General features: G+C 43.1%; 7 protein-coding genes; 1 reads left to right on the forward strand and 6 right to left on the reverse strand.

The window, feature by feature from the left end:
- Nucleotides 1-209: 209 nt before the first annotated feature.
- On the reverse strand, nt 210-2,490 carry GSBLH_T00007170001 (uncharacterized protein; the record flags this gene model as incomplete). Its single annotated transcript, XM_013042830.1, has 5 exons — nt 210-1,535; nt 1,565-1,648; nt 1,683-2,066; nt 2,105-2,410; nt 2,446-2,490. The coding sequence occupies 5 exons, from the start codon at nt 2,488-2,490 to the stop codon at nt 210-212; spliced, it is 2,145 nt and encodes a 714-aa protein (XP_012898284.1).
- Nucleotides 2,491-2,720: 230 nt separating this feature from the next.
- On the reverse strand, nt 2,721-3,885 carry GSBLH_T00006751001 (uncharacterized protein; the record flags this gene model as incomplete). Its single annotated transcript, XM_013042831.1, is given in 5 exon segments — nt 2,721-2,739; nt 2,757-3,496; nt 3,535-3,597; nt 3,630-3,753; nt 3,785-3,885. 5 exon segments carry the CDS (start codon nt 3,883-3,885, stop codon nt 2,721-2,723), a joined length of 1,047 nt encoding a protein of 348 aa, XP_012898285.1.
- Nucleotides 3,886-4,141: 256 nt separating this feature from the next.
- GSBLH_T00003998001 (uncharacterized protein) lies at nt 4,142-4,561 on the reverse strand. XM_013042832.1 has 4 exons: nt 4,424-4,561; nt 4,332-4,395; nt 4,263-4,300; nt 4,142-4,234 (listed from the first exon to the last, which is right to left on the reverse strand). Exons 1-4 carry the CDS (start codon nt 4,496-4,498, stop codon nt 4,151-4,153), a joined length of 261 nt encoding a protein of 86 aa, XP_012898286.1. The 5' UTR covers nt 4,499-4,561; the 3' UTR covers nt 4,142-4,150.
- A 1,541-nt stretch (nt 4,562-6,102) lies between these two features.
- GSBLH_T00003999001 (uncharacterized protein) lies at nt 6,103-6,886 on the forward strand (the record flags this gene model as incomplete). XM_013042833.1 has 7 exons in its annotated part: nt 6,103-6,174; nt 6,207-6,254; nt 6,285-6,341; nt 6,374-6,430; nt 6,459-6,569; nt 6,601-6,629; nt 6,660-6,886. The coding sequence occupies 7 exons, from the start codon at nt 6,103-6,105 to the stop codon at nt 6,853-6,855; spliced, it is 570 nt and encodes a 189-aa protein (XP_012898287.1). The 3' UTR covers nt 6,856-6,886.
- Nucleotides 6,887-9,092: 2,206 nt separating this feature from the next.
- Nucleotides 9,093-11,072, reverse strand: GSBLH_T00004000001 (uncharacterized protein; the record flags this gene model as incomplete). Its single annotated transcript, XM_013042834.1, has 1 exon — nt 9,093-11,072. One exon carries the CDS (start codon nt 11,070-11,072, stop codon nt 9,093-9,095), a length of 1,980 nt encoding a protein of 659 aa, XP_012898288.1.
- A 1,997-nt stretch (nt 11,073-13,069) lies between these two features.
- Nucleotides 13,070-15,321, reverse strand: GSBLH_T00004001001 (uncharacterized protein; the record flags this gene model as incomplete). XM_013042835.1 has 1 exon in its annotated part: nt 13,070-15,321. The coding sequence occupies one exon, from the start codon at nt 15,319-15,321 to the stop codon at nt 13,630-13,632; it is 1,692 nt and encodes a 563-aa protein (XP_012898289.1). The 3' UTR covers nt 13,070-13,629.
- A 4,340-nt stretch (nt 15,322-19,661) lies between these two features.
- Nucleotides 19,662-20,499, reverse strand: GSBLH_T00006752001 (uncharacterized protein; the record flags this gene model as incomplete). Its single annotated transcript, XM_013042836.1, has 5 exons — nt 19,662-19,674; nt 19,718-19,744; nt 19,784-20,169; nt 20,228-20,311; nt 20,344-20,499. The coding sequence occupies 5 exons, from the start codon at nt 20,497-20,499 to the stop codon at nt 19,662-19,664; spliced, it is 666 nt and encodes a 221-aa protein (XP_012898290.1).
- Nucleotides 20,500-23,677: the final 3,178 nt, after the last annotated feature.

Genomic DNA, 23,677 nt, shown 5'->3' on the forward strand with positions numbered 1-23,677 from the left:
CACAATGAATCTATAAACGCGAATTGAACGATAAGCAATAGAAATCTCAACATAATCAAACCACATCGAGCCCTCTCTCCTCACTCGCTCACTCCATTCACCTTTTCTATCCTTTCACCTCCCCACAGTTCATTTAGTCGGACTCAATAACTCTCCGCTTCCAATATAGTTACAGGGTTCCAATCATACACAATCCCTAATCATCCCCATCATTTCATTTCCTCTTCATTTTTTTCATTCCACAACCCAGTTACCCCCACTTTTTTCCCCTTTTCCCCACTCCCCCAATCCACCTGATTCCAACAAACACTCCAATAAAACAACTCTCTTTCCATGAATCCAAACAGTGCGATCATCGCTATCGCCAGAATCACAAAAGAACCGCCGCTCGAAACCTCCATTTCCGCGGTTTTCTCCGCCTCACAATGCAAAACCACGTGATTCGCTTCGTTCTTCCGAATTTCCCGCTCGATTTCTTCGCACCTTCCCTTCCCGCCCTCCACCTTCACTCGCACTTTTCCCTCCTTCACCTCCTTCACTTCGAAACTCCCGCCACGCGTCACTTTCCCCGTTTTCCGGCCTTCTTTTCCCTCCACCACTACCTTCATCCCCGCGGGAATCGCACCGTCGCTCTCCACCACGCCGCTCACGCGCCCCGCGGTTCTCTCCCGCAGACTCACGAACTTCACGTCCCGCACGTCCCCCGCGGTTATCTCGATCTCCTGCACCGCGGGAATCACGTGCTCCTCCCCCAGCACTTGGAGGGAAAACCGCTCGCCCGGCTTCAGCCCGCGCACGCGGAAGTTTCCCTCCAAATCCGTGCTCGCCGACTCCCGGATTCCCGCGGGACTCTCCGCAATGATTTTTTTCCGCGGGAGCGGCTGCCCGGTCAGCGTAACGACCGACCCGAACGCGCTGAACGCGATTCGCTCCCCCTGCAATGAAACGCCCGACTCGTCGCCCTCCGCCACGTCGACCGTCTGCCCCGCGGGGAGGAACCGGAACTCCTTCAGCTGCGCGTGCAGGTAGTAACGCCCCGGGAACAAGGGACCGAAAACCGCGGAACCGTCGCTCCGCGAAACGCCCGTGAGCTTGGCGGTTTCGCTGGAGAGCGCCAATAAAACGCCCTCGATGGGGTTTCCCGCCAAATCGCGCGCGACGACGCGCAGGGAACCCAATTGTTGGTGGGAAAAGTGCAGACCGTCCGGGGAAACGTGGAACACGTAACCCTCCTTCCGCGCCGCCACGTGGAACCGCGATGAAAACGGAATCGCGGGGAACTGGTATTCCCCGCGGGAATCGCTCAGCGTCGATATTTCGCGGTTATTTTCCGATTCCAGCGTCAGCGTCACTTCCACGTCGGAAACCGCGGGAATGATCTGCCCCGCGACCACGCGGCCCCGCTGCGCGACGACACGCTCCACCGCGGGGATGCAGCGCGTCGACGGCACGTGGACAGGGAGAACCGCGGGGATGAACAGGAACGAAGAATGGGGCGCACCGAATTCCAGCGAAACCTCCCCCGCGGGAACGAACTAGTGGAAACGTGGAAACGTGGAACTACCAGCTGATAGTGGTACAAATCGCCCGTTTTTTTGGCCACTGTCTCGGCGAGAACCGCGGTTTCCCGCTTCGCGCGCACCAAAATCTGTGCGTCATTCCCGCCAATTCCAATTTCCCACCAAAACTTCTTCGCCCATTCCCGCCAATTCCGCGCCCTCAATCGTTCCCTCCACCGCGAAAACCGCGGGAACAAGCGACAGCTCCGCGTGCTCCCGCGACACCACCTCGATTCCCGCGGGAGTGCGGAAGCAACCCGCCAATTCCACTTCGTACCGCGCGCCGCTCACGCAGAACCGACTCGTCCCCGCGGGGATCGAGATCGACCGACTTCCCGCCGCCGATCGCAGAACCACGGGAGTGGCAATCGGGGAAACGATGGAAACCACGTAGCCGGTCTGGCGAAACTCCAGGTCCGAAACGGACTTTTCCCGCACATCCACCGCGATACGGAACTCATCCCCGCGGTACGCCGACCCGTCGATAAAACTCCCCCAGCATCCATTCTGCCGGTTACAATATTGTTCCGGAACACGATTCCTACCGAATTCGACAGTTTCACTTCGTACTCGCCCGGCAGAATTCCATGGAATTCGAAATTGTGTTTCGGGTCAATTGGGACACTTCCGATCGATTGGGTCCCCATCACCAATTCCACCGCGGAATTCGGGCCCAATTCTGTCAATACGGTCACGTGACCCGAAATCGTCTGCGCGATCGGGCTCAGCACCACTTCCGCGGGAATCTCCTGGTTCCCCACAGAAACCTCCGCCTCGGTGAACGTCAATTCCAGATTTTCCCGCGGTAATTTGGCGGGTTTCACGGAGATCGTGTAGATTCCGGGGGACAGCTAAAAAAAACTCACAGAACCGCGGTTATCGATACCATGAAGCAGAACTGTTCAGTGGTTTCGTGCTCCTTGAGCACCATGTTGTTCTGCGATACCTGTACGGAATATTTGGCGGGAAGCATCGGCTACAAAATTGACAAAAATCGCCACGATTTACGTAATTCCGAAGGATCTCCGTTTCCACTTTTCCACACTGAATGTAATGCGTGATCCTCAAATCCGGAATCTGGTTCTCCAGTTTCCCCGGTTTCCCCGGTTTCCCCTCCACTTTTTCGAACGAAAAATGGAACGAATCTTTTCGCGCCTATTTTCAATTGTTCCCCGCGGTTCTACATCGATCATGTACAGCCGGCTCTTCATTCCCGCCAACACGTAGGTTCCATCTTTCCCCGTTTCCACCTCCGTTTCCCGCGAGTCCACGCCGATCTTCGCGTGTTCCACGGGAATTCCGCGCTCATCCACCACTTTCCCGCGGAGATTGAACCCCGTGATCTGGAACACTGTTCCCAAATCCACCGAATCCCCGCGGACTCGCACCGACAGTTTCGACGGCTCCACCGTCCACTCCGGCGCGCCCGGCGCAACCGCGGGAATGATCCAGTAAATTCCGTCGGTCAGCGAAGCGAGGGAGAAAATCCCCGCGGGATCCGGCTGGGCGGTGCCCACTACCGAGCCATCCTCGCGGGTAAACTGCAGCGAAACGCCCTCGAAGGAGGACACGCCGCTGCGGTTCTCGATCTTCCCCGCGATTCTGTAGCCCGAAACCACGAAGTCGGTGCGGATTTCCGCGGGACCGAAGCCGATGGAGAGCACTTGGCGGGAAGGCTCGTCGAGCGACCAGGACGGATGCTCCGCCACGATCACGTATTCCCCGCTCACCACGTTGGGGAAGGCGTAATCCCCGCGGGAGTCGGTTTCCGCGGTTTTAAGGACGAATCCGTCGCTGGAGAGGAGCTTGATGGTGAGGCCCTGGGGAGGCACGGAGGAGTGCTTGTTGCTGGTGTGGCCGCGGACGAGGAAGCCGGTGATCTCAAACTCCAAGTTGCTTTCGCAACCAGAGAGATGGTCATCATCGTCCTTGCTGATCTAGCGATTAGAGTGGAGTAAAAACTAAGGAATAATACCGAATAGGAGTCGGGAGAGACATACCAGCCGTCCTTCTTGGAGATGGAAAGCGTGTAGTCTCCCTAGCTATCAGATACTATGTTTATTCTATTACAATATCGTAGACAGGAATAAAGAAATATCCCTGAGGACTGCACTCGGTTTGTTCTTGCACAATTCCTTCCGAAGTGATCAAAGACACAACAATATCAGACAAATTGGGAGTATCTCCGATGGCTCTATGAGTGGTTGCATAAAATTCATTTTTACTTAATAATCTCGCGAGAAACTCGAACGTTTCCCGCACAGCCCGAAATATTTTCGGAAGCTGTGAGAGCAACCAGAATAAGCACGAATGCAAAGTATGGCATTGCAAATCGATTTAATAGTCCACTTTTCTTGTGTTTTGTTTGCTTGATCAAACCCCGATCAATCCTTGCGTTTTTGGAATTCCAGAATACTGCTATTTTTCGGATGTTTGATAGTTTGATATTATGCCAATTTGTTCCTCAAATTATTATCTTCTCATTTTCCACATCAAATTGCACATCCCATCTTTATCGATTCGTTCCTTTTTGGTTTTTTTCATCAATCAATCAATCAAACAAACAAACAAACAAACATGCATACAAATAACTACACATTCCAAATGCAAACCGTCTCTTGCTTATACCAATCCTCCACTCGCTTGAAAATCTCGGGCATCTCCGGTCGCTCATTCTACCTCGCATAATCCCTCCACACCTACTCCACTCTTCAAACAATCCTCCACAATTCCATAAATGACTACACCTCACAGCCCTCTTCCAGTCCCCACTTTCATCCCTCCTCAACGCCGAATTCACTCTTACACGATAGCCCTGCTCGATCATGTACCCCCACTACATTCCACAGTTTCCCCAATTCTACATTCGCGTCATCCAGCCTGACCTGTTTTCCATCCCGATACAGCACAATCGGGTAATATCCCGTGAGGATCTCCATCACCAGCATTCCAAACGCGTAGGCGTCCGCATGCAGCAGCAATCGCTGCACTTCCTCCTGCTGCATCGTTTCGATTTCGGTCAGAACTCGATAATACTCCGGATCCAGACTACGTCAACACCTCCATCCAATTCTACTGAAGCCGATTGCCGATCTCCACATTGTTTTGGGTGAGCTCTCTATTCGCAAACTTCGCCATTCCGAAATCCGTAATCATCAAATCGCCGTCCTCCGACACCAGAATGTTATCCAGCTTCAAATCCCCGTGGCACACGCTCTTCGAAAACATAAACGCGAGCGCCTTGCAGATCTGGTAGATGTAGCGCTTCCGGGTTTTGTATTCTTCCGGATTCTTCGCAGCTCGCAGCGTTTCCTCGCTGATCCCATCTGTTTCGCTCGCTTTCGATTGCATAAAGTGCGACAGATCGCCGCTTCCGAGCTCCATGATCACGTCAAGGCGTATGAATTCGTCGCTCGGCTTGCCGAGAATGCAATAGCCGTAGACGCTGACGATGTTTCGATGGCGTAGACGGGCGAGGATCTCGATTTCCTGCATGGTTTTTTGGAGAACGGCTCGGTTGAGCATGGAGCGCTTCACGGCCACGTTCTGGTTATTGTAAATTCTATGTATGAAGAAAAATAAGCGAGAAGCGACCCTTTATACACACTGCCAAAACTGCCTTTGCCTAAAAAACTATTATAATCCACACTGTAAAGGGTTGAGGGGATCTGGAAAGTGGTGTCTGCAACTTAGGCATGGAGATAGAAACTACTGTCTTTACTAAATGAAAACAAGTACAAAAAATGCCTACGGACGGTAAAGAGGAGGAATCTCGCAAAATAGGTGATTGAGGAACAGGATTACATCCCGAAAAGATGGATTCTACATGCAAACTATAGCAAACATTCACTCCTTCCAAATCGATTTTGATTTCATTCATTTTGAATAAAAATCGGTTGAAATCTGGGTTTATCATAACACCTAATTGTCACAAAGCACGAATACGGAACTTGCATCATAACAAAGTTTAACACTTGATATCCGTTTCATGTAAAGATTCAGCGATATATTGATGGGTACCAAGTATCTCCCACTATAATTGGTACAGATAACGCTGGCATTTATCAAAAGAATGGGGTAGGGTGAATAGTTCGTCATAACTATTATTTATAATTACTAGAATAGACGCTACTCTTCGTTGCATTGTAAACGTACAGTTGATGATGCACAACTAGCTCAAACATTGAAAGAATCGTCACATTGCTCCAATCCACAATTTTGAAATCATTTCTATGGATTTGGGCAATTTCTTTAAAGACGTTACATACCTTGATGAAAGCCGACATCTGACTACCCGGTATGATATCCTCGTGCATCATTTGTCTTTCCTTGAACATTTTTGGCAATATTCAAAAAAAGACTAACTTGCTTCTATCAATTTCAGTTGTTTTATTTTCTCGCATGTCATTGTGGCAATGGAATCGGCACAGATTTTCCTATAAAATAGGATATTCATACATCCTCGAATACAAAAACCAGCGAATAATTACAATTCCAAATAAGTGATTTATTCTATTGTGTTCACTTTTTTTTAGTTCTTTCAATGAGTGTTTCTTCTTGCCTTTCTTCAACTAGGGTTTGTTTCATTATCACTTTAAACATGATTCTGGTTATTGTAGGTTTTTGGAGCTTTGGGATCATTGTAAGATTGGCCTAGCAATCATGGGTGCTACTTCATTCTATGGAATGGCAGTTGTACTGTTTTTTTCCATTCATCAAGCATAGTCCAAAGAGTTTGCACCGAACATCTATATTGGCCTCTCAACTGGATTTGTGACATTTGTATGCTTGATTTTTTATGATTATTATCCTAGTTTTTCTCTCTTCTCTTAGTATGTGGAAGCTACCGCTCTCGCTGCTATCTCCTTACTGTTTTATTCTAGATAGCGTGTAATGTAGTACAATTTCATCATGATTCTCCTTTGTCTGGCGGAAACGATTTTTGTCAGCATGTATTTTATCAATGATACGCGGGACATCATCAAGAAGATTTTGGATTTCCCTGATAATGTACTTTCTTTGCTTCTTTGTCATGATGTAGTACTATACGTTCATTGAAGAGAATTCAACGTTTCTGCCTTCTTTCTCTATGATCTTTAGGCTGATTTTAATTGTGGGAGGATGCATTGTCGGTGTCCAGTTCCTCGCTGTCATCATGGCAGGAATCCACGCTTCCGAACTCAAGAAGACTCCCAGCGACACGCCTCTTCTGCCTACGAATGATGTCCAGGAGCATCGCATGACTTATGCAGAGCGCGCCAGAGAAAAGTACAATCTCGACAAGTACCGAGATTGAGTTTCGAACAAATATAATAATACTATAAATACATATGTTTGTGTTAAACATCCAGGATTTCCATGCCTCCATCGTCTCGCCACAAGCCATACAAACCAGTATTCACCCACTGGTTCTCATTCACGGCATAGGATTCGCTGAAAGGAACGCCGCGAATCCAAATCACGCCTCGTCCTTGACAGCAAGAACAAAGTAGAATGGGTTGAGACTCGACTGATGTCTGGTTGTCTTCCACGCCATCTTTAATTTCACTCTCTGAACTCAAGCCTCGAAGCTGCAACCGATCTCCCACATCAAGATTCATTTCTGGAACCGATCGGAGCTGGGCGTACATTCCCATGAGCGGAGCTCCGCAGTGTCCAAACGTATTGATATCGAACCATGCTGTGGAAAAAAGAATACTTCCAAGCTCCTGCGAAACACAACAACGAATCACAGACGACTGCAGAATGACACGGAGGAAGAGAATGCATGCATTGGATATTTCGTTTCCACAGTGAATAATTGTGTGAATCGAATCGTATCCACACTTACACAGAATCGGAAGGAGTTGCTTGATTGGCCGAGCGGAACTGAAACTGTTGGTGGCCAAAACAGTATCTTTCTACATGGGAGCAAACTACCAGAGAGAACATTCGCAGAGTATTGCTTCCAAATCTGCTGCTGCGAGCTTCGTTTACAATCGTATATATAGGAAACGATCGTATCTGCCATCTGATTGCTTTCCTTGTCATCACAAATAACAACCGAAGGGTGAATCGTTTGAATCACTTTGTTTCGAAGACTGGGGGAACTCACATAGCACATACAACCTTCTTCTCGTATGACGATCATTTCGAGGAGGAACTCTTCGATAAACGAAAGGGATCGATCAGCAAGGAAGACCAGTTCCTTCGTTTTGTTCATAGTTGGGCAAAAGATTCGTTGGTTCCACAAATCGCATTGTGTTATGAGTTGTAAGTGAGTTCGTTTGACTCTCTGTGTATTACTATTCTTTTCAAAATGAATGTCCCTACAATACATTTCCCTCTGTGGAGCACCACAAAGATCAGAGCTGTGTCCAGCAATCCTGGGTCGTACGTGAGTAACGGATAAACGACAGGTTGTGGAGAATCCATTTCCGGTGTAAAATTGTCATAGTCGTCCACACTCGCTTTGTGAACAAATCGCTGCTCATTTCGAACTAATCGCAGTTTTCGGGGATGACTCGTTGAGGGTGAAGAGAGGTTTGAACTCTGATCGACCTGCTCCGCTGAATTATGTGTGCGTGAAATGAAAGAAGACATTTGGGAATATGGAGCTAGAGTAATGGAAGGGTTCAGCAAATCAGTCGATAAGAAAAGAGAAATGTGGAAGAGCTCAGCCGTCTTCTGGGTTTCTTCGTCCACAAATGGATCACTGAGAACGAGAGAACTGAGAGTGGGGATTGAAGTTGGGTCGTCTTTCATGACTTTCATAAGTTTGCATGCAAAATCGGAGGTTAACACAATACTTTCCAGTTCATAGTATTCAATTTGTTCGCTACACATCAAACTTGTGGATGAGAAAATACACGATCTGCTGAATTGACAACAAGGGGGACAAATCAACGACAGCTCCCCCTGTACTCCACATTGCCAGATGAACAGTCATCGAAAGGGTTGTTGGCGGAAGAAGAACCCCTAAGAGTAATTGCTAGAATGAGAAAAGGATCAGGAGAGTACAGAGCTACCATTGATTCGGAAGAATTCTGAAGATACGGAGTAGAGATGAAGAGAAGATATTCTAGAAGCCAGAGTCAGAACATCTTCGAGGACATTCACATAACTAGTGATGAGATATTCCCAAAGCGTACGTTTTCCACTCAAGCTGACTTTCAGTCCAGTCACACATACACCGTTTTAATTCTTTTGCCTGAAAATTATCCCTACAATAAAGTGTAAAGCAGAAAAGAACAAAAAAATATCGAATAGGTTCCGAATGTTCGCTGGCCTAAAAAAGTTTCGTTCTCCTGTTCCTTTTTCATCGACAACATGAACAGGTCCCTATTTTTGGATAATATTATAAAATAGCTACGTTTTTACTGTTCCACTGTGTTTCTTGGCTTAATCGTGTGTATCTTTTAGGAGATACTATATTTAACAGTTCATATTCCGACAACATTGGAAGATTGTTAGAGTAGCCTCTATCCCTCATCTTCGCCTCATTATCCCCAAGGAAAGGGAGGTACCATAGTTGTAACAAACACCGGCAATTGGCTATTTAGCAGCTAACCATGTGACCACAGCAAATGCAGCAGTAGAAATAATGCGAGAGTTGGTCTCAAATGATAACGTCTTTTTGGCAATAGAATCTTTCGAAATATCAGAAATTCGTTGCTTTTTCGTTTGTCGAGTATCATTCGATTCAGAGGGAGCGTCTCTTTTTCTGTGGGGTAAAGAGGGCAATGGAAGGTTGGAAACCATACTTTTTAAGAAGTGAGTTCCTTTAGCAAGGGCTGTAGATATAAAATGACGATGAGGCTGACAGGTAGAAGGAGAAATGACTGAAGAATTTGCTATAGACTGCGAGGTAGAATTATTACTCGATGTTTTATTTTCTGCTTTTTCTTCAGCTTCTTTCTTTGCTCTCAATACAGTTTCTTTCTTTGCTTTCTCTTCTGCTTCTCTTTTAGCTTTCTCTTCAACTTCTTTCTTTCTCTTCTCTTCTGCTTCTTTCTTTTTCTTCTCTTCTGCTTCTTTCTTAGCTTTCTCTTCAGCTTCTTTCTTTGCTTGTAATTCTGCCTCTCTTTTAGCTTGCAATTCTGCTTCTTTCTTTGCTTGTAATTCTGCTTCTTTCTTTGCTCTCAATTCTGCTTCTTTCTTTTTCTTCTCTTCAACTTCTTTCTTTCTCTTCTCTTCTGCTTCTCTCTTAGCTTTCTCTTCAGCTTCTTTCTTGGCTCTCAATTCAGCTTTTTTCTTAGCTTGCAATTCTGCTTCTCTCTTTTTCTTCTCTTCAGCTTCTTTCTTTTTCTTCTCTTCTGCTTCTTTCTTTCTCTTCTCTTCTGCTTCTTTCTTTGCTTGTAATTCTGCCTCTCTTTTAGCTTTCTCTTCTGCTTCTCTCTTTTTCTTCTCTTCAGCTTCTTTCTTTTTCTTCTCTTCAGCTTCTTTCTTTCTCTTCTCTTCAGCTTCTCTTTTAGCTTTCTCTTCAGCTTCTTTCTTTTTCTTCTCTTCAGCTTCTTTCTTTTTCTTCTCTTCTGCTTCTTTCTTTCTCTTCTCTTCTGCTTCTTTCTTGGCTCTCAATTCTGCTTCTTTCTTAGCTTTCTCTTCTGCTTCTTTCTTTCTCTTCTCTTCTGCTTCTCTTTTAGCTTTCTCTTCAGCTTCTTTCTTTCTCTTCTCTTCTGCTTCTTTCTTTCTCTTCTCTTCTGCTTCTTTCTTTCTCTTCTCTTCTGCTTCTCTCTTAGCTTTCTCTTCAGCTTCTTTCTTGGCTTTCTCTTCTGCTTCTTTCTTGGCTCTCAATTCTGCTTCTTTCTTAGCTTTCTCTTCAGCTTCTTTCTTTTTCTTCTCTTCTGCTTCTCTCTTAGCTTTCTCTTCAGCTTCTTTCTTAGCTTTCTCTTCAGCTTTCTCTTCTGCTTCTTTCTTTCTCTTCTCTTCTGCTTCTCTCTTAGCTTTCTCTTCTGCTTCTTTCTTTTTCTTCTCTTCTGCTTCTTTCTTTCTCTTCTCTTCAGCTTCTCTTTTAGCTTTCTCTTCAGCTTCTTTCTTTCTCTTCTCTTCAGCTTCTCTTTTAGCTTTCTCTTCAGCTTCTTTCTTTCTCTTCTCTTCTGCTTCTTTCTTTCTCTTCTCTTCTGCTTCTCTCTTAGCTTTCTCTTCAGCTTCTTTCTTGGCTTTCTCTTCAGCTTCTTTCTTGGCTCTCAATTCTGCTTCTTTCTTAGCTTTCTCTTCTGCTTCTTTCTTTTTCTTCTCTTCTGCTTCTCTCTTAGCTTTCTCTTCAGCTTCTTTCTTAGCTTTCTCTTCAGCTTCCCTCTTTCTCTTCTCTTCTGCTTCTTTCAAAACAGCCTCTCTATGCTTCCTCCGCTCTTCTCTCTTTAGATTTTCCCTTTCTTTCACTTTCAATGCGGCTTCCTCCTTCGTTTTCAATTCAGCTTCCTTCTTTTTTCCTGTCTTTTGCTTTCTACGCTTTTCTGTTTTTGCTTCTGCTTCTTTCTCAGCTTCTACTTCTGCTGCCTTCTCCTCCACATCCCCATTTTCTTTGACTTCCATTTCCTCCTTTTGGCGCTCCACTCCCTTCTCCGCTCTTCTTTTCTTCTTCCTTTCTTCCTTCCGCTTTTCCTTATCACTCTTCCGTTTTTCTTTCTTGGCTTCTTCTGGCTTCTTTTCTTTCACTTCCTCACTGCGGTCCTTTACTTTCTTCGATTCCACATACTCTTCGGAACCTTTCTTTTGTCTCTTTTCGCTCTTTTTCACGTTTATTTCATTAATCTCCTTTTCTACTGATAATTCACTCTGTTTTTCTTCATTCACTCCTTTTTCTTCTTTCTTCTGCTCCATCTCCTTCTTCTTCTCCGTGGATAACGAAAGGTCATTCGAATGACCTAATTGGCTTTTGCGAAAAGCGTCCATCTTTGAATCACTCACTTACGCCATGTGTTACAAATTCATCTAAATCCTGCTTTGTAGATTTTGACTTCTCAATAGAGCGCTTTCGAGGGGATACCGGGGTTTCTGCTCGAGGAGGTACTGGATCGGCTGTAGAAGCTATATTCATCATTCAAAAATAGAAAGTACCAGGAATTCCTTTCAAAGATGCTACAATTTCATTTTCTATCATTTCAGTTTTCATGTGCCGCAATTTCTTCGCTACATTTCGGGTTGGAAACATTCATCTTACGTGACACGAATGGAGAGGTGGATGGAGAGTTCGACAATTCTCTAAACAGAATATCCATCTGGCTGTTCTTTTTGCTCTGCATGGGGATAACAATCAATGAATGTCAAAATATGGCCAGATTCTGGATTTTTATTCCATTATTTGTCCCTTTTTTAGGCGTCATTCTACCATTTGTTTTTGACGAGAGCAACAAGTAGAGATTTTAAGGAATTCTATCACTGGGTAGGCAAGAGCAACAATGTCAGCAAACAATGCTTTTTCTTTATTAAATGAGGCAGAGGGTTCTGATACCTCTTACCGCACCATCCATGTTTCTTATCGCATTCGTTTGACTCCCGAAATGGCATGGTCTGAGACTTTAAAGGAAGATTTCGCAGTGGAGAACGAGAACGTAGTTTTCTGAAGAGTAAGGTTATATTTAGTCGGAAGAGGAGGAAGTCGTCGAGAAGAAGCCCGAAATTGTGGAAGAGAAGGTGCTTCCAAAGAAAGCCAAGAAGGCCAAGAAACCTCAAAAGAAGGTAGAGGAAAAGGAAGAAGACTTAGATGCTATTATAAAAGAAATGGGTTTAGAGAGTCGAACTTGTGCAGATTCGTAATGTGTAGTCCATGAGGATGTTGAAGAGGCGAAGAAAGCTCCTGCGGTCAAACAAAACGTATTCTTTTTATGTTTATGTGTATTATCTCCAGACCACCAAGAAGGCTCCTAAGGCTACCAAATCAAAGGCTGCCGCGATCATCGCGAATGAAACCGCCCAGCGAAGAAACACCAAAAAGAAGGGCAAGAAGTAATAGAATAAAGAGGTCTTCAATCCATCAACTGACCCGGGTTAATTCTCTGTTTGTGTGGAACGAAACAAACAATCCAGACAGATATGTGTATATAGAACTAGCAAGTTTCGGCTTTCCGGTCGATTTCGACCAGCGAATCGTTCACTTCCTTCACTTCGTCGTTTCTCTTGATAGGAGGGATCGTCTCCATGTGGGAGAGGCACTTGGAGAGAACGATGTATTGATCTTCCACGATTCGCACCGAGTTTCGCAGGCTATCAATGAGTACTACCCGTTGCGACGTACAGAGTAAAACTTGAAAATCGAGCCACGTTCACCTTCTTTTGCATATATTTCTTCTGCGTGGCATAGCCGGTGACACGATCATGTTTCTTTGTGATCTTGGTAAATCCACAATAATTTACATGCGCGTACATCTCCAAAAGAAGAAGCTTGCCGTGGATCACACGGCACGTTTCAAGCAACGCTTCGATCGTTTCTACCAGTTTCTCCTTTGGACACTATTCCTTAAGGCAACACAATTCTAACTACATTGTCAATCTCTTTTACTTGTTCGATTAACTGTTTGACCTCAACAATGTATTGCACTTGAATTTGGTTAAAAAAATTATCAACCATAACAACGCTTTCGGTAAGTTCACGGAAAAACTGCTTTTCCTTCTCCAGAGAAGCTATTCATCAAACCATATTTCCGTCCATACTAATATCGATCGTGTTGCTTCCTTCCGCATCATTTATTTTATCTGTATCTATTCCTTTGTCACTTAATTTCTCTTTCTTTTCTTTCTCAATCTCCGCAATAATCAGCTTAAACTGTTTGTAGTTCATCCAGTAGTCTTCCCACTCCTTCCTACACTTTCATGAAAATCTAATATACCTACGGACAAGCTTGAACTGCTTTACGGATTACCTTCCCGAACTTCATAAACCAGGTAAGAATGCCAGATGGACTTGGCGAGTTTTGGAGATTCTTTTGAGAGAAGTTGAAAAAAGAATCTCCAGAAATCTCCACGATTTTCCGTCTTGTTCAATTGTATTTCTTTGGATTTGCCGCACTCGCATTCTATACTCAGGCAGGACGCTTTCAAACACACTCTCCATCTCGATTCTGTAACAAACAAGTCAAGAACAGATTACACATTAATGAACAAAGGGAACTCCCCAAGAGCAAGACGACTCAATCAACAAATTGTTTCCTCCCATCATAATCCGGAACCATCCCTTCTCTCCCCAATTCTCTCCCCAATTGTTCCTCCCTATCCAATACTCCACTCCCTCCTCCGTCCGTCCCCAGCCCACCACTTCCACGATATGTCCTCCCAAATAGTGATGATCCTCCTCTACAAACACACCTCCCGTATATCGTTGGAACTGCTCCGTGACCACCATGAAGCACGTAATCGGGCCTCGCTCATAGATCTCAGCCTTCATTTGATCGATTCCCAGCACCTCTCCGTACTCCGACACGCTCACTTTGCGATACGCAGTGACCTCCATACACTCGCCAAAGCGTCTGCAATCCATGCATCGCCCTTTGCCATTGCACGTCTTCTTTTTCCCCTCGTACACTTGGCACGACTCATCCGAAATCGAGGACATGTACGCAAAGCGGTACACTTCGCCCGGATCTCCGCCATCGCACGATCCCGTCGCGCAGTTCACCACCATCTGCGTGGAGAGAACGACCATCGGCCACGCGCCTCTCGACTGCAGCTGCAGCCGATCCGACAGCGCGGAAACGGCCGCCTGCGCCCAGCACGCGTTGCAGAACTGCGGAGCGCGCTGCGTTCGAATGGGCGTGGAGTAGTCCACGCCGTCGAGCGAACGAATGTCGTACTGCGTGGGTAGGGACGACAGATTGACATAGGTCCACGGCAATGGAGAGTGAATGACCGGCGGATTGGCCGTCCAGTTGGTGGCGAATCCGCGCGCAAGGAATGAGATGGATGAGTTCAATGGGTTCAATGAGTTCAATGGGTTTGGTGAGGTGGATGGATTCAATGAGTTCAATGGGTTTGTTTGATTCGATGAGTTTGTTTGATTCGATGAATTCGTTTCGTTTCGAGAAATCGGAGTGACAGATGGAACTGCATAGCTGCAGGAAGACTCGATTCCCAAAAGATTCACACCGCGGAGGATCCGGAAATAGCCATCCTCGCCCCAGGAGGAACCCCAGCTGTTTCGAACGATCCAGTAGGGAGTTTCATTCTCACTCCCCCAACCAATGATATTCACATAATGATCGTACAGCGAGGAGCTCGTGTTTCGAGAGAAAATCCCATTTCGATAGTTTTGCAGATCGTTGGTAACCGATATCTTACAGGTGATTGGACCATTGTAATAGATCTGATCCATCATGGCACTGATGCCGTCGACCGCGTCAAAGGAGGAAATATAATATTTATGGTAGGACGATATTGGATAGCACACGTCCGTATCCATACAGACGCGACAAATGTTTTGGGATGTACACCGGTCCTCCACGCCCAAGTAAGGCAGGCAGCTCTCTCCCGGAAGTCCTACTGACTTGATGTACTTGTAGGCTGAAAAAACGTCGCCACCAAAACATCCCGAAAAGCTATCTGCGCAATTGATCAACGCTTGAACAGAAAGCTCCTGGAAAGGATAAGAAGCGCCCCTCATATAGCGCATACGGTCCGTGAGAGCCGAAGTTACAGAAAATGCCCAGCTAGCGTCACAATACTGCGGGATATCTTGATTTTTCACGGGACTAATAAAGTTCCGGCCGTTTACATTTCGTCTATCTTTCAAACGCAAAGATGGCACTTTACAAATCAAAACTCTTTGGCTTCCAGTTAGCCTTCTCCCCATTCTCTGAAGGAACTTCAGAGCCAGTCTCTATCGAACTCTGGGAGGACGCGTAGATCTCGGCAGCTGCCACGCACAATACAAAAACTATACATTAGAGACCAATTTACTACTAGATACGTAGCCAAGTACGAAGAAGAAGCATTCTTTACTGACTTTGTATGATAATGGATCACCAATCAGAATTGTGAACCGACGATTCACTATTCCAAACTATGCTAATCCCGTATTTTGACAATGGGAATGTGGAGGCTGGATTCATAGCTCATTGATAGAGAGATAATTCCGAAGGAGGAGAAGGAGAAGAGTTACGATCTTGTTCTTCCTATGTCGAGTGTGTTTTATAGAGATTTTGAATGGTAGAAGTCCAGTTAATTTAGTTCGGAAGGTAAACGTTGTGCCCTCTCAAGATCAGTTGAAAACGCAGAGTATTTGCATTTCACAGGAGATATGTAATAGTATTGTACATTTCTTTGTATCGTTCAACGTGCAGATCCGTCTTTCTCTCCTCAAATCGATCGTTGACGCTTATCAATCCTCTGAAAATGATGAAGATGCAGCAAAGAAGGCAGTGAGCGCAATTCGGATTCCGGAATCTGTCCAGCTTTCGAATACGCACACCTTAACGACTCCGTCCGCCGAAATAATCTTAGAAGAATATGCACACAGAATTATAACTGGATCTGTTGTTCTGATCCTCTTCGAAAGCAATGTGAAATCCATCAGTAAAGAAGCTCTCGATTTTTTGATTCAAATTCTCCAGCAGTTTATCGGCGATATGGGGAAAATAGCCAAATATTCCGAAACCTCCATAGAGAGCATCGCTCAATTCAACCAAACTCATTACCATTTTGACTCCTTTGTGAACTCCACACTCTCCGAAATCGCCCAATCCATCATTACCAATTACTATCTCCCACCCTCCACGACACAGAAGCGTCCAAATCAGGAAGGGTCTTCACACGAGCCCAAACGCCTTCAATCCCTGGAGATTGAGAACGTTGGAGACACTGAAAAGTGTTTTTCGTAGAGCGAAACGGTGCTTCGCTTGCTGGTCTTTCTCCAAACCAAACAAATCACCTGCAACTCGCTGCAGTTCTTTGTCATGACGAAGCTGCAGCGCTTGAACCAGCTCTATCAGCAAGAACAAACGTTTATAAAACTGTATGCATAGCAACAACGGCGCATTGATCGATTTTAGGTACCCCTCGGTTTTGCACAATCCTTCGATTCTCGCGCGGCTTGACGTCTTGCAGAGAAAGGACGCAGCAGAGGAGGAAGTGGGGTTTGGAAAGGCGAGATCGAGCGTAGAGCCTTCTGATCGAACCGCAAGAAAAAGAAGAAGAAGAATACGAAGATGTTTTGTCGTCCTTGATAGATTATTTTGAATGATGTGTTTGAGAAAACAAGGCATGGGTGATACATAGAAAACGACGAATCGTCCACTTCGGGACTTAAAGTCGGGAAATTCGTAAACGATTCGCTAGGCAGGAAGGCACTCTTCGCCGTGCAAGCTAAATACAGAATCTTTCGCAGCTCCTTATTGTAGAAGAAGTAATTAAACGACCAACTACAGGAATAAGAAGAGAGCCATGACTTTACATTTGCCCCCGACTCAATGGATCTTCGCTTAGGTCACTAATATAGCTGTATACACGGCACTCACGGAGATTTATCGCGCTATCAATTTCACTCCATAAAGTGACGGTATATTCTACATGAGAGGGAATCCAAATCGGCACGATTCATATTCATCTCAGAAACCTCGCAGAGATGATGGTTCACATCTTGAATTGCCACTGAAACATCGTCGATACTCTGAAATTGATCTGGTTTTACAGAACTAACGATTATTCCCTATTTCGCAATACAGTACCTAAAATCATAATCAGGATAGGACATGTTAAGAGTTGAAATCAAATATCCGTACACTTTACAAAGCTCAGGATCATCCATCTTTCCTTGTGCTGTTTAAGGATCAAAACGGCATGTCCAAAGGATATTTGTAGATTCTGATATTGTTACAAAAGCATCTTCGGAATCTCTGAGAAGATCCTGACGAAGCTTTCTAGACAATTTCTTTTGTTCGGTTGACATTTTACCTACTATTCATTCACACATGCACGATTCACATGAGTACAGCTCAATTCGACAATTGAGTTTCATATCACTTTGTGTTACTTGGTTCATTTTTGAACTCAAGACGGATAACGACGGGACTTCTAGATATTTCATTGTATAAAGATGGTAATTATGAATCTTCTCCTTGTTTGCGAAAATAGAACATGAATTCTGCAATTCCATTTGTCTGTCGGTAATCCAAATCCAGTCTAACAAAGGGTAAAACAATATGGAAGGTGGGGAAATTACTTTATTAAGTTTAGAAAAAACGGAAATACGATGAGTGACAAAATGCAGCAGCCTGTTTTCTCTCAAGGAGTCTAGAGTATTGGAGAAATGATCAATTGGAGATGTGCAATAACAGAAAGAAAGGAGAGGTATATCTATGGCTCTCAAAAGCAACGTTGGAGTGATTTTTGGTGTGTTACTGGAAATGTCGATGAGCTGGATAAAATAATATAGGTAGCTATTTAGGATCTGGATTATCAACGTGAAACAAGGAGTTCGGTTGAAATCAAGTTTAGGTGAACCGCACGATTGTGAAAGAATGAAACTTGTGGAGTACTAGACATGCAGAACAATTCGATAGCTGTTCATCGGAATGGCTTTCTTGGAGAAGAAACAGATTGTAGTTTACTACATGGAAATATATGAAGCAAACAATATATTTTATGCATTTTAAAAAGCAGGTCTAGGTTATATCTTTCGTTCTGCGCAACTTTGTTTCTTGAGCAATTTGGTTATTCCCCTTCCTTCTTAACCTGAACCAGATCCGCAAGACTGGGAGAAACATCTATGAATCAGATAGGGAAGCGACTCCAACTCCATATTCTCTTCTCCCTGACCCTGTCAAACGACATCGGAATGTTTACGTTTTCCAAATTGGGTATATCTCGCATAGAACTTATTGAAATCAAGTACTTTCTAAAATTACAAGCTTAGTGAACATAAAGGACATTGCGAACGTCGTAAAGGTCTTTAGTCGCGGTAAATCTGAAAGAGAAAGCGATTGCGATAGTTTGTACTTCGCATTTCTAGCACACTCCCTCCCAGGATCGCACAACTGCCCAAGTCGATCGTTTCGAGTTTTGGCAGGTCTGATTGTGAGATGCAGAAAAAGGAAAGGACTTAAAAATAAAGTACGAAAATCTCCACCAAACGCAAGGGTACCAACATAGACAGATTCAAGACTAGGCAGGTCTTGGTATTATATATATATAATTCTAGATATATATACCTCGCAAAACTAGATCGTTTTCGCTAAAGTTCAGGGACTTATCCTGGGGCAATCCTATATTCAACGTTTTCAAGGAAGGCAGGTTTTTCAACTCGAATTGACCTGCATAGTCGATAAAGCTCCGAGCACCAATTTGGATGAAAGTCAGCTTCTTACAATTCGTAATGATGAAGGAACGATGAATATTTCCTCTGTTTGATTTCGTCAAATTCTCCACCGAGACTTTTGTAAACGAGTCGTTCATAATTGTAATCGTAGTCAGCTCGTTCAATCCATCGATTTTGAAAAGATCTACCAAACTGAAACACTTCTCTCCGATTCTTAGTGTTACTAACTGCTTGAATCTGCATAAATCCAACTCGGTAATATCATTACAGCAATTATTGCCGACAACAAGCTCATTCACATAATTATCTAATTGGAGCAGCTCTTGTGAAGAATGAATTATTGCTTTTCGTAGCGAGGCAGTAGGATTTCCTTTCATGAATGAGTTAAACATTATTATTATTATACAAAAAAGAAGATTGAGAAATAACAAGGATAATGTTTAGAAAATAACAGAGAGATCCAAATAACACAAAAGCTATTAGGGTATGCTGTGATGTTATATTGATTCCATTGTACAGAGATCTAGTAAATGGATTGAGAAGAAAGAATAAACTTGAGCATTATGGAGTAGGATAGAGTAATGTGGTTTTGAGAATGTGCTATTAATCTGCAGTGACTCAAGGCCAGTAATTTAGGAAAAAAGGATAGAATGTGTTTACCATTGCTGTAGTAAGCTTGCCATACTAGTTACAAGCATCACAACATCAGCAGATATGAGAACGATAAGGTTTTATAAGAATCGGATATAATTGTGATAGTTTTGTTGTCCAGGATTGTTATAGCAAAGAAGAGTGGAAAAAGCATTAATCAACATTCTGTATCCCACAAATCTTCCTAATTTGTTAAAATAACAAAACATCTACCAATGTGTGTTCACTTACGACATTAGCCTAAATGGTAGCTCCTCCAACCTTCTTTGTCCAGTCTTCATACCAACTTAAAGCATATGGTAGAGGACTCCTATGTATACGCTTCATCAACTCCGGAATATCCTCCTACAACTCATTTTGCAGTTTCTTGTTTACTCGTGTAAACTCCAAACCCGCGATTATTGTTTGCGGCAGTTCGCCTATGTTTATCTCGATCGCTTGACTACAAGACGCATTGCTTGCATGAAACAGTTTGTCTTTTCCCAAATAGAAATGAGTATACTTCGATAGTATTTCTATGCGAAGCGTCGCCGCACTATCTGCCAATTTCTTGATGTCCAAACACGTAAATCCCTCGGTGGAATTCGCTAAGAATTCGAAGTCTTCCTCGTTCAGAACATGATTCACTTGCTCAAAGAACTTCTCTAGCAGCGTCAAACGAGCCGCTTTGTTAGGAAGTTTACAATACACACGCTTTGGGAATTGCGTAATAATACTTTGGGAGATATTCCATGGCTATTCTTTATTCGATCGATTGGAAATGTACTGCAGTAGTCGATCCCAACACAAATACATCTTTGAACTTCTGCTCGACGACGCCCATTTCTTGTTGAAGCGTGTAGATAGTATTCCTTATACAATCATTCAACAATGTGTTCTAAGTGAACATTCAATTTGAAAGTCAAATACATTGCCATGAAAATGCAAAGTCTCGATTTCGTCAATGAAAAGAATGGAAGGTTTCTTCTCGATGGCCAGCTCGAATGCTCTTTTGATGACTCTGTGAATGAGTGAATCAAAACTGTATTTACAAATTGGCGACTTTTGGGGAGCAAGAGAAAACATTGGATAATGACAGATATAGGAATGTGTAGTTCGTTTTCGAAGCAGCAGCCTTGACAATGAAGGACTTTCCTGTATTAGGGGGGCCAAAAAGAAGGATCCGATTTGAGATAACGGATCGATTAGGAAATAAGGCAGGTGGTAAGGCAGGTAGTATAATAGACCCTGCAAGGATGTCTTTTGCTACACTCAGACCAACTACATCTTCCCATAGTACAGCTGGCTTATCAGATACGATAAACTCATCTAATAATTCGGGGGATAATCTTAGTATCGTTTGGTACCTATCTAGTTCATTTGTTTCTTCAGCTAATTGCTCTGTTAATAATCGCTACGGCATGAGCAATCACGTTCTATTTTTACCTTCAGTGTTTTTATACGATCCCTGTAATTCTTTAGTTTTAATGTTACAACTTTAATAACATAAGGATTAAGCTCATCTATGTTCATAGAGAGATACATTATCACACATTGTAAACCTTCTTCTAGTTCATTACAACCATCCACGTAATACTTGATGGCCATTTCATACAATCCTGGAGTTTATTTACACTGCAAAAACTACCATCATTATCATATTTTACTGCTTGTTCAATATGCTTTATTCCTTTCAGCATACTAGAATTTGTTAAATAGATAAGAGTATGTCGTAATAATTATAACAATACTTTTGTTGTTCTTTGTGTTAATTTCTCTTCAATTAGACAAAATGGTATTATCACCATAAAGTTAGAATTGAAAATGGAATGAAAAGTGGAAGCAATCATGCTGCACAATGTGTCAAAGAGATCTCTTTGTTTTGGTAGGTGTAAAAAGGCATAGTATGACAATGGTCACAATAAAATTACGATCTGTGTTGAAGAAAAATTCATTTCTATTTTGATAATAATTTCAGTTATTACCACAATATTATTCCACTAACTTCTGTTTTTCTTCTTGTTTATCAGTTGTGTGTCATAACGAGAACTTGTTTGAATAGTAACAACTCTAACAAACTGAACATAATACAGAACTTTGTCTAGATGTGTATGGTAAGTAAAACCTGTGACGAGTAAATTATTACAAAACGATAAAAATAAACATGTCATTATTTTTAATTTTCACAGCACAGTGTTTTTATCGTTCGTATTTTTTAATCTTATTTGGATAAACAATACAATATAAATAACGATCCTCCATTCAAACAATCATTATTCTTAAGAAATAGCAACATTCCTTCAAAGCATCTTTATTACTAAAACAAAAACTCCCATGTATGATCACGACTTCCATTCTCAACTCTTCGTTTTCCTTATTTCAATTAGATTATCTAGAGCTGGAGACGCATCTACATTTCAATCCATATCCATTACGACTTGTGACCTCTTTATGAGTAACTTTCACGAAAGAGTTCGGCATATCAATATTATGTAGATTAGGAACATCTAAACAATACCCTTTCAATGCCTATCCTACTATCCACAAAAACAAGTTGACAATTTTCAAAGGTGTAGCCTTCCGAGTGAAGAAGAGTCAATATGGGGAGATCTACAATGGAACGATTTTCCTTTGATGATTTACTCATCAAAATAAGAAGGACAACTTCACTCATGTTGCCAGCTAAAGCGTCACTTCCAAACTTTATGGAGTAAAGCATAGGCAGGTCTAAAAAACAACTATCAGATCCATCCATTATGCTCACTCTGAAATACAATTCGCAAGCAATCGTGAAAGGTTCCCTTTCCAAATGTGAGCGTTCTGAGCTGGGGCAGATCTAAAGCTGATCCTTCATAATATAGCAAAACTTCGAAACACGCACGATCCATAACGAAAGTTCAGTGATTCATGTTCCGGCGATCCAATTTGAACAGACTCCAGAGAAGGTAAGTTCAGTAATTCAAACTCGCCTTGAAAATCGCTAAAACAAAATTCACCAATGACAATCGTTTTTAATAACTCACAGTTCATTATATGGAACGATTTCCTGGGGTCGTTTAGATGTGCAGTCTTTATATCCGGATCATTCCACATGTTTGCGTTCACTTTCGTAAACGAATTATTATCGATCTTGATCCTTTCCAGTGCATTCAAACCGTCTAATACGAAGATCTTCACTGAGCAAAAGCAGTGTTCTCCGACCCAAATGCTTTTGAGTGAATCGACTTTCGATAGAGTAAAAGAAGGACATCCATAAAAGGCAAACTGGCCAAAGCATAGTTCCTGGAGACTGGGAAGCTCTGAAAATCAGCATCCAAAGAACAATTAAAATTAATGATTACCTTGAATCATGAAGGAAGTACCACAAAAGTTGAATGAAGGATTAGACATGTCCCCAAATCTGATGGATTGAAGCAAAGGGAGATTTCTCAATTCAAAATCACCTGCAAAATCGCAGAAGCAGAATATTCCAATTTCAATCGATTCGAGCAAATCACAATTCACAATGGAGAATGATTTTTGCTCATCAAATGATTGGGTCTGTGAAAAATCTATAGAATCTTCCCAACAATATTTTTTCATTCCAGTGAACGACTCGGCACCGATTTTCAAACTCCTCAATTCAGGCATTCCTTCCAATCGAAATCGCTTCACCGATCCAAAGCTGTTTTCACCGATCACGAGAGACTGAAGACAAGCGAAACGAGAAAAGTCAAAATCTTGATAGTCCGCTTCATTGCAGCACCAGTCTGGAAGTTCGATCGAGGTCACAAGACAATCCAACTCCTGAATCGTAGGGTTATAATAGAATTGCATAGGAACACACGACGAAAGTAGGGGATCAACGTCTATTGAAAAGAAAGGATGGAGGTTCACTTGTGATCGAGGAAGTAATATTGTACACGAAGGATACTGGCAGATCAACAGTTATCAAATGAGGAATATCTTTTGATTGAGTCATCAATCATGAAGAGCAAGTACCACATAATGTTACAATATGAGCATTCTCAAAGCTCTTTCCTTTCGATTGGATGCTGCGCAGATTTGGAAGATCTAGATGATTCAGCTAATCACTATTTCTTTTTACTTTCCATCATGAGTTTTGTATACTCATCTTTTCTTGTTCCTTGAAGAGCTTTTTTCCCCAGATTGATTTCCACCAACGATGGCAAATCTATTCACATAATCTCATCTCCCCATTCTCACTGATAATTTGGATCTTGGAAGTACACATAAACGCACCATCACCCAGCTCGATTGTTTT

The sequence above is a fragment of the Blastocystis hominis genome, assembly GCF_000151665.1.
Source record: "Blastocystis hominis, Singapore isolate B (sub-type 7) whole genome shotgun sequence assembly, scaffold_5".
NCBI classification, from domain to species: Eukaryota; class Bigyra; order Opalinata; family Blastocystidae; genus Blastocystis; species Blastocystis hominis.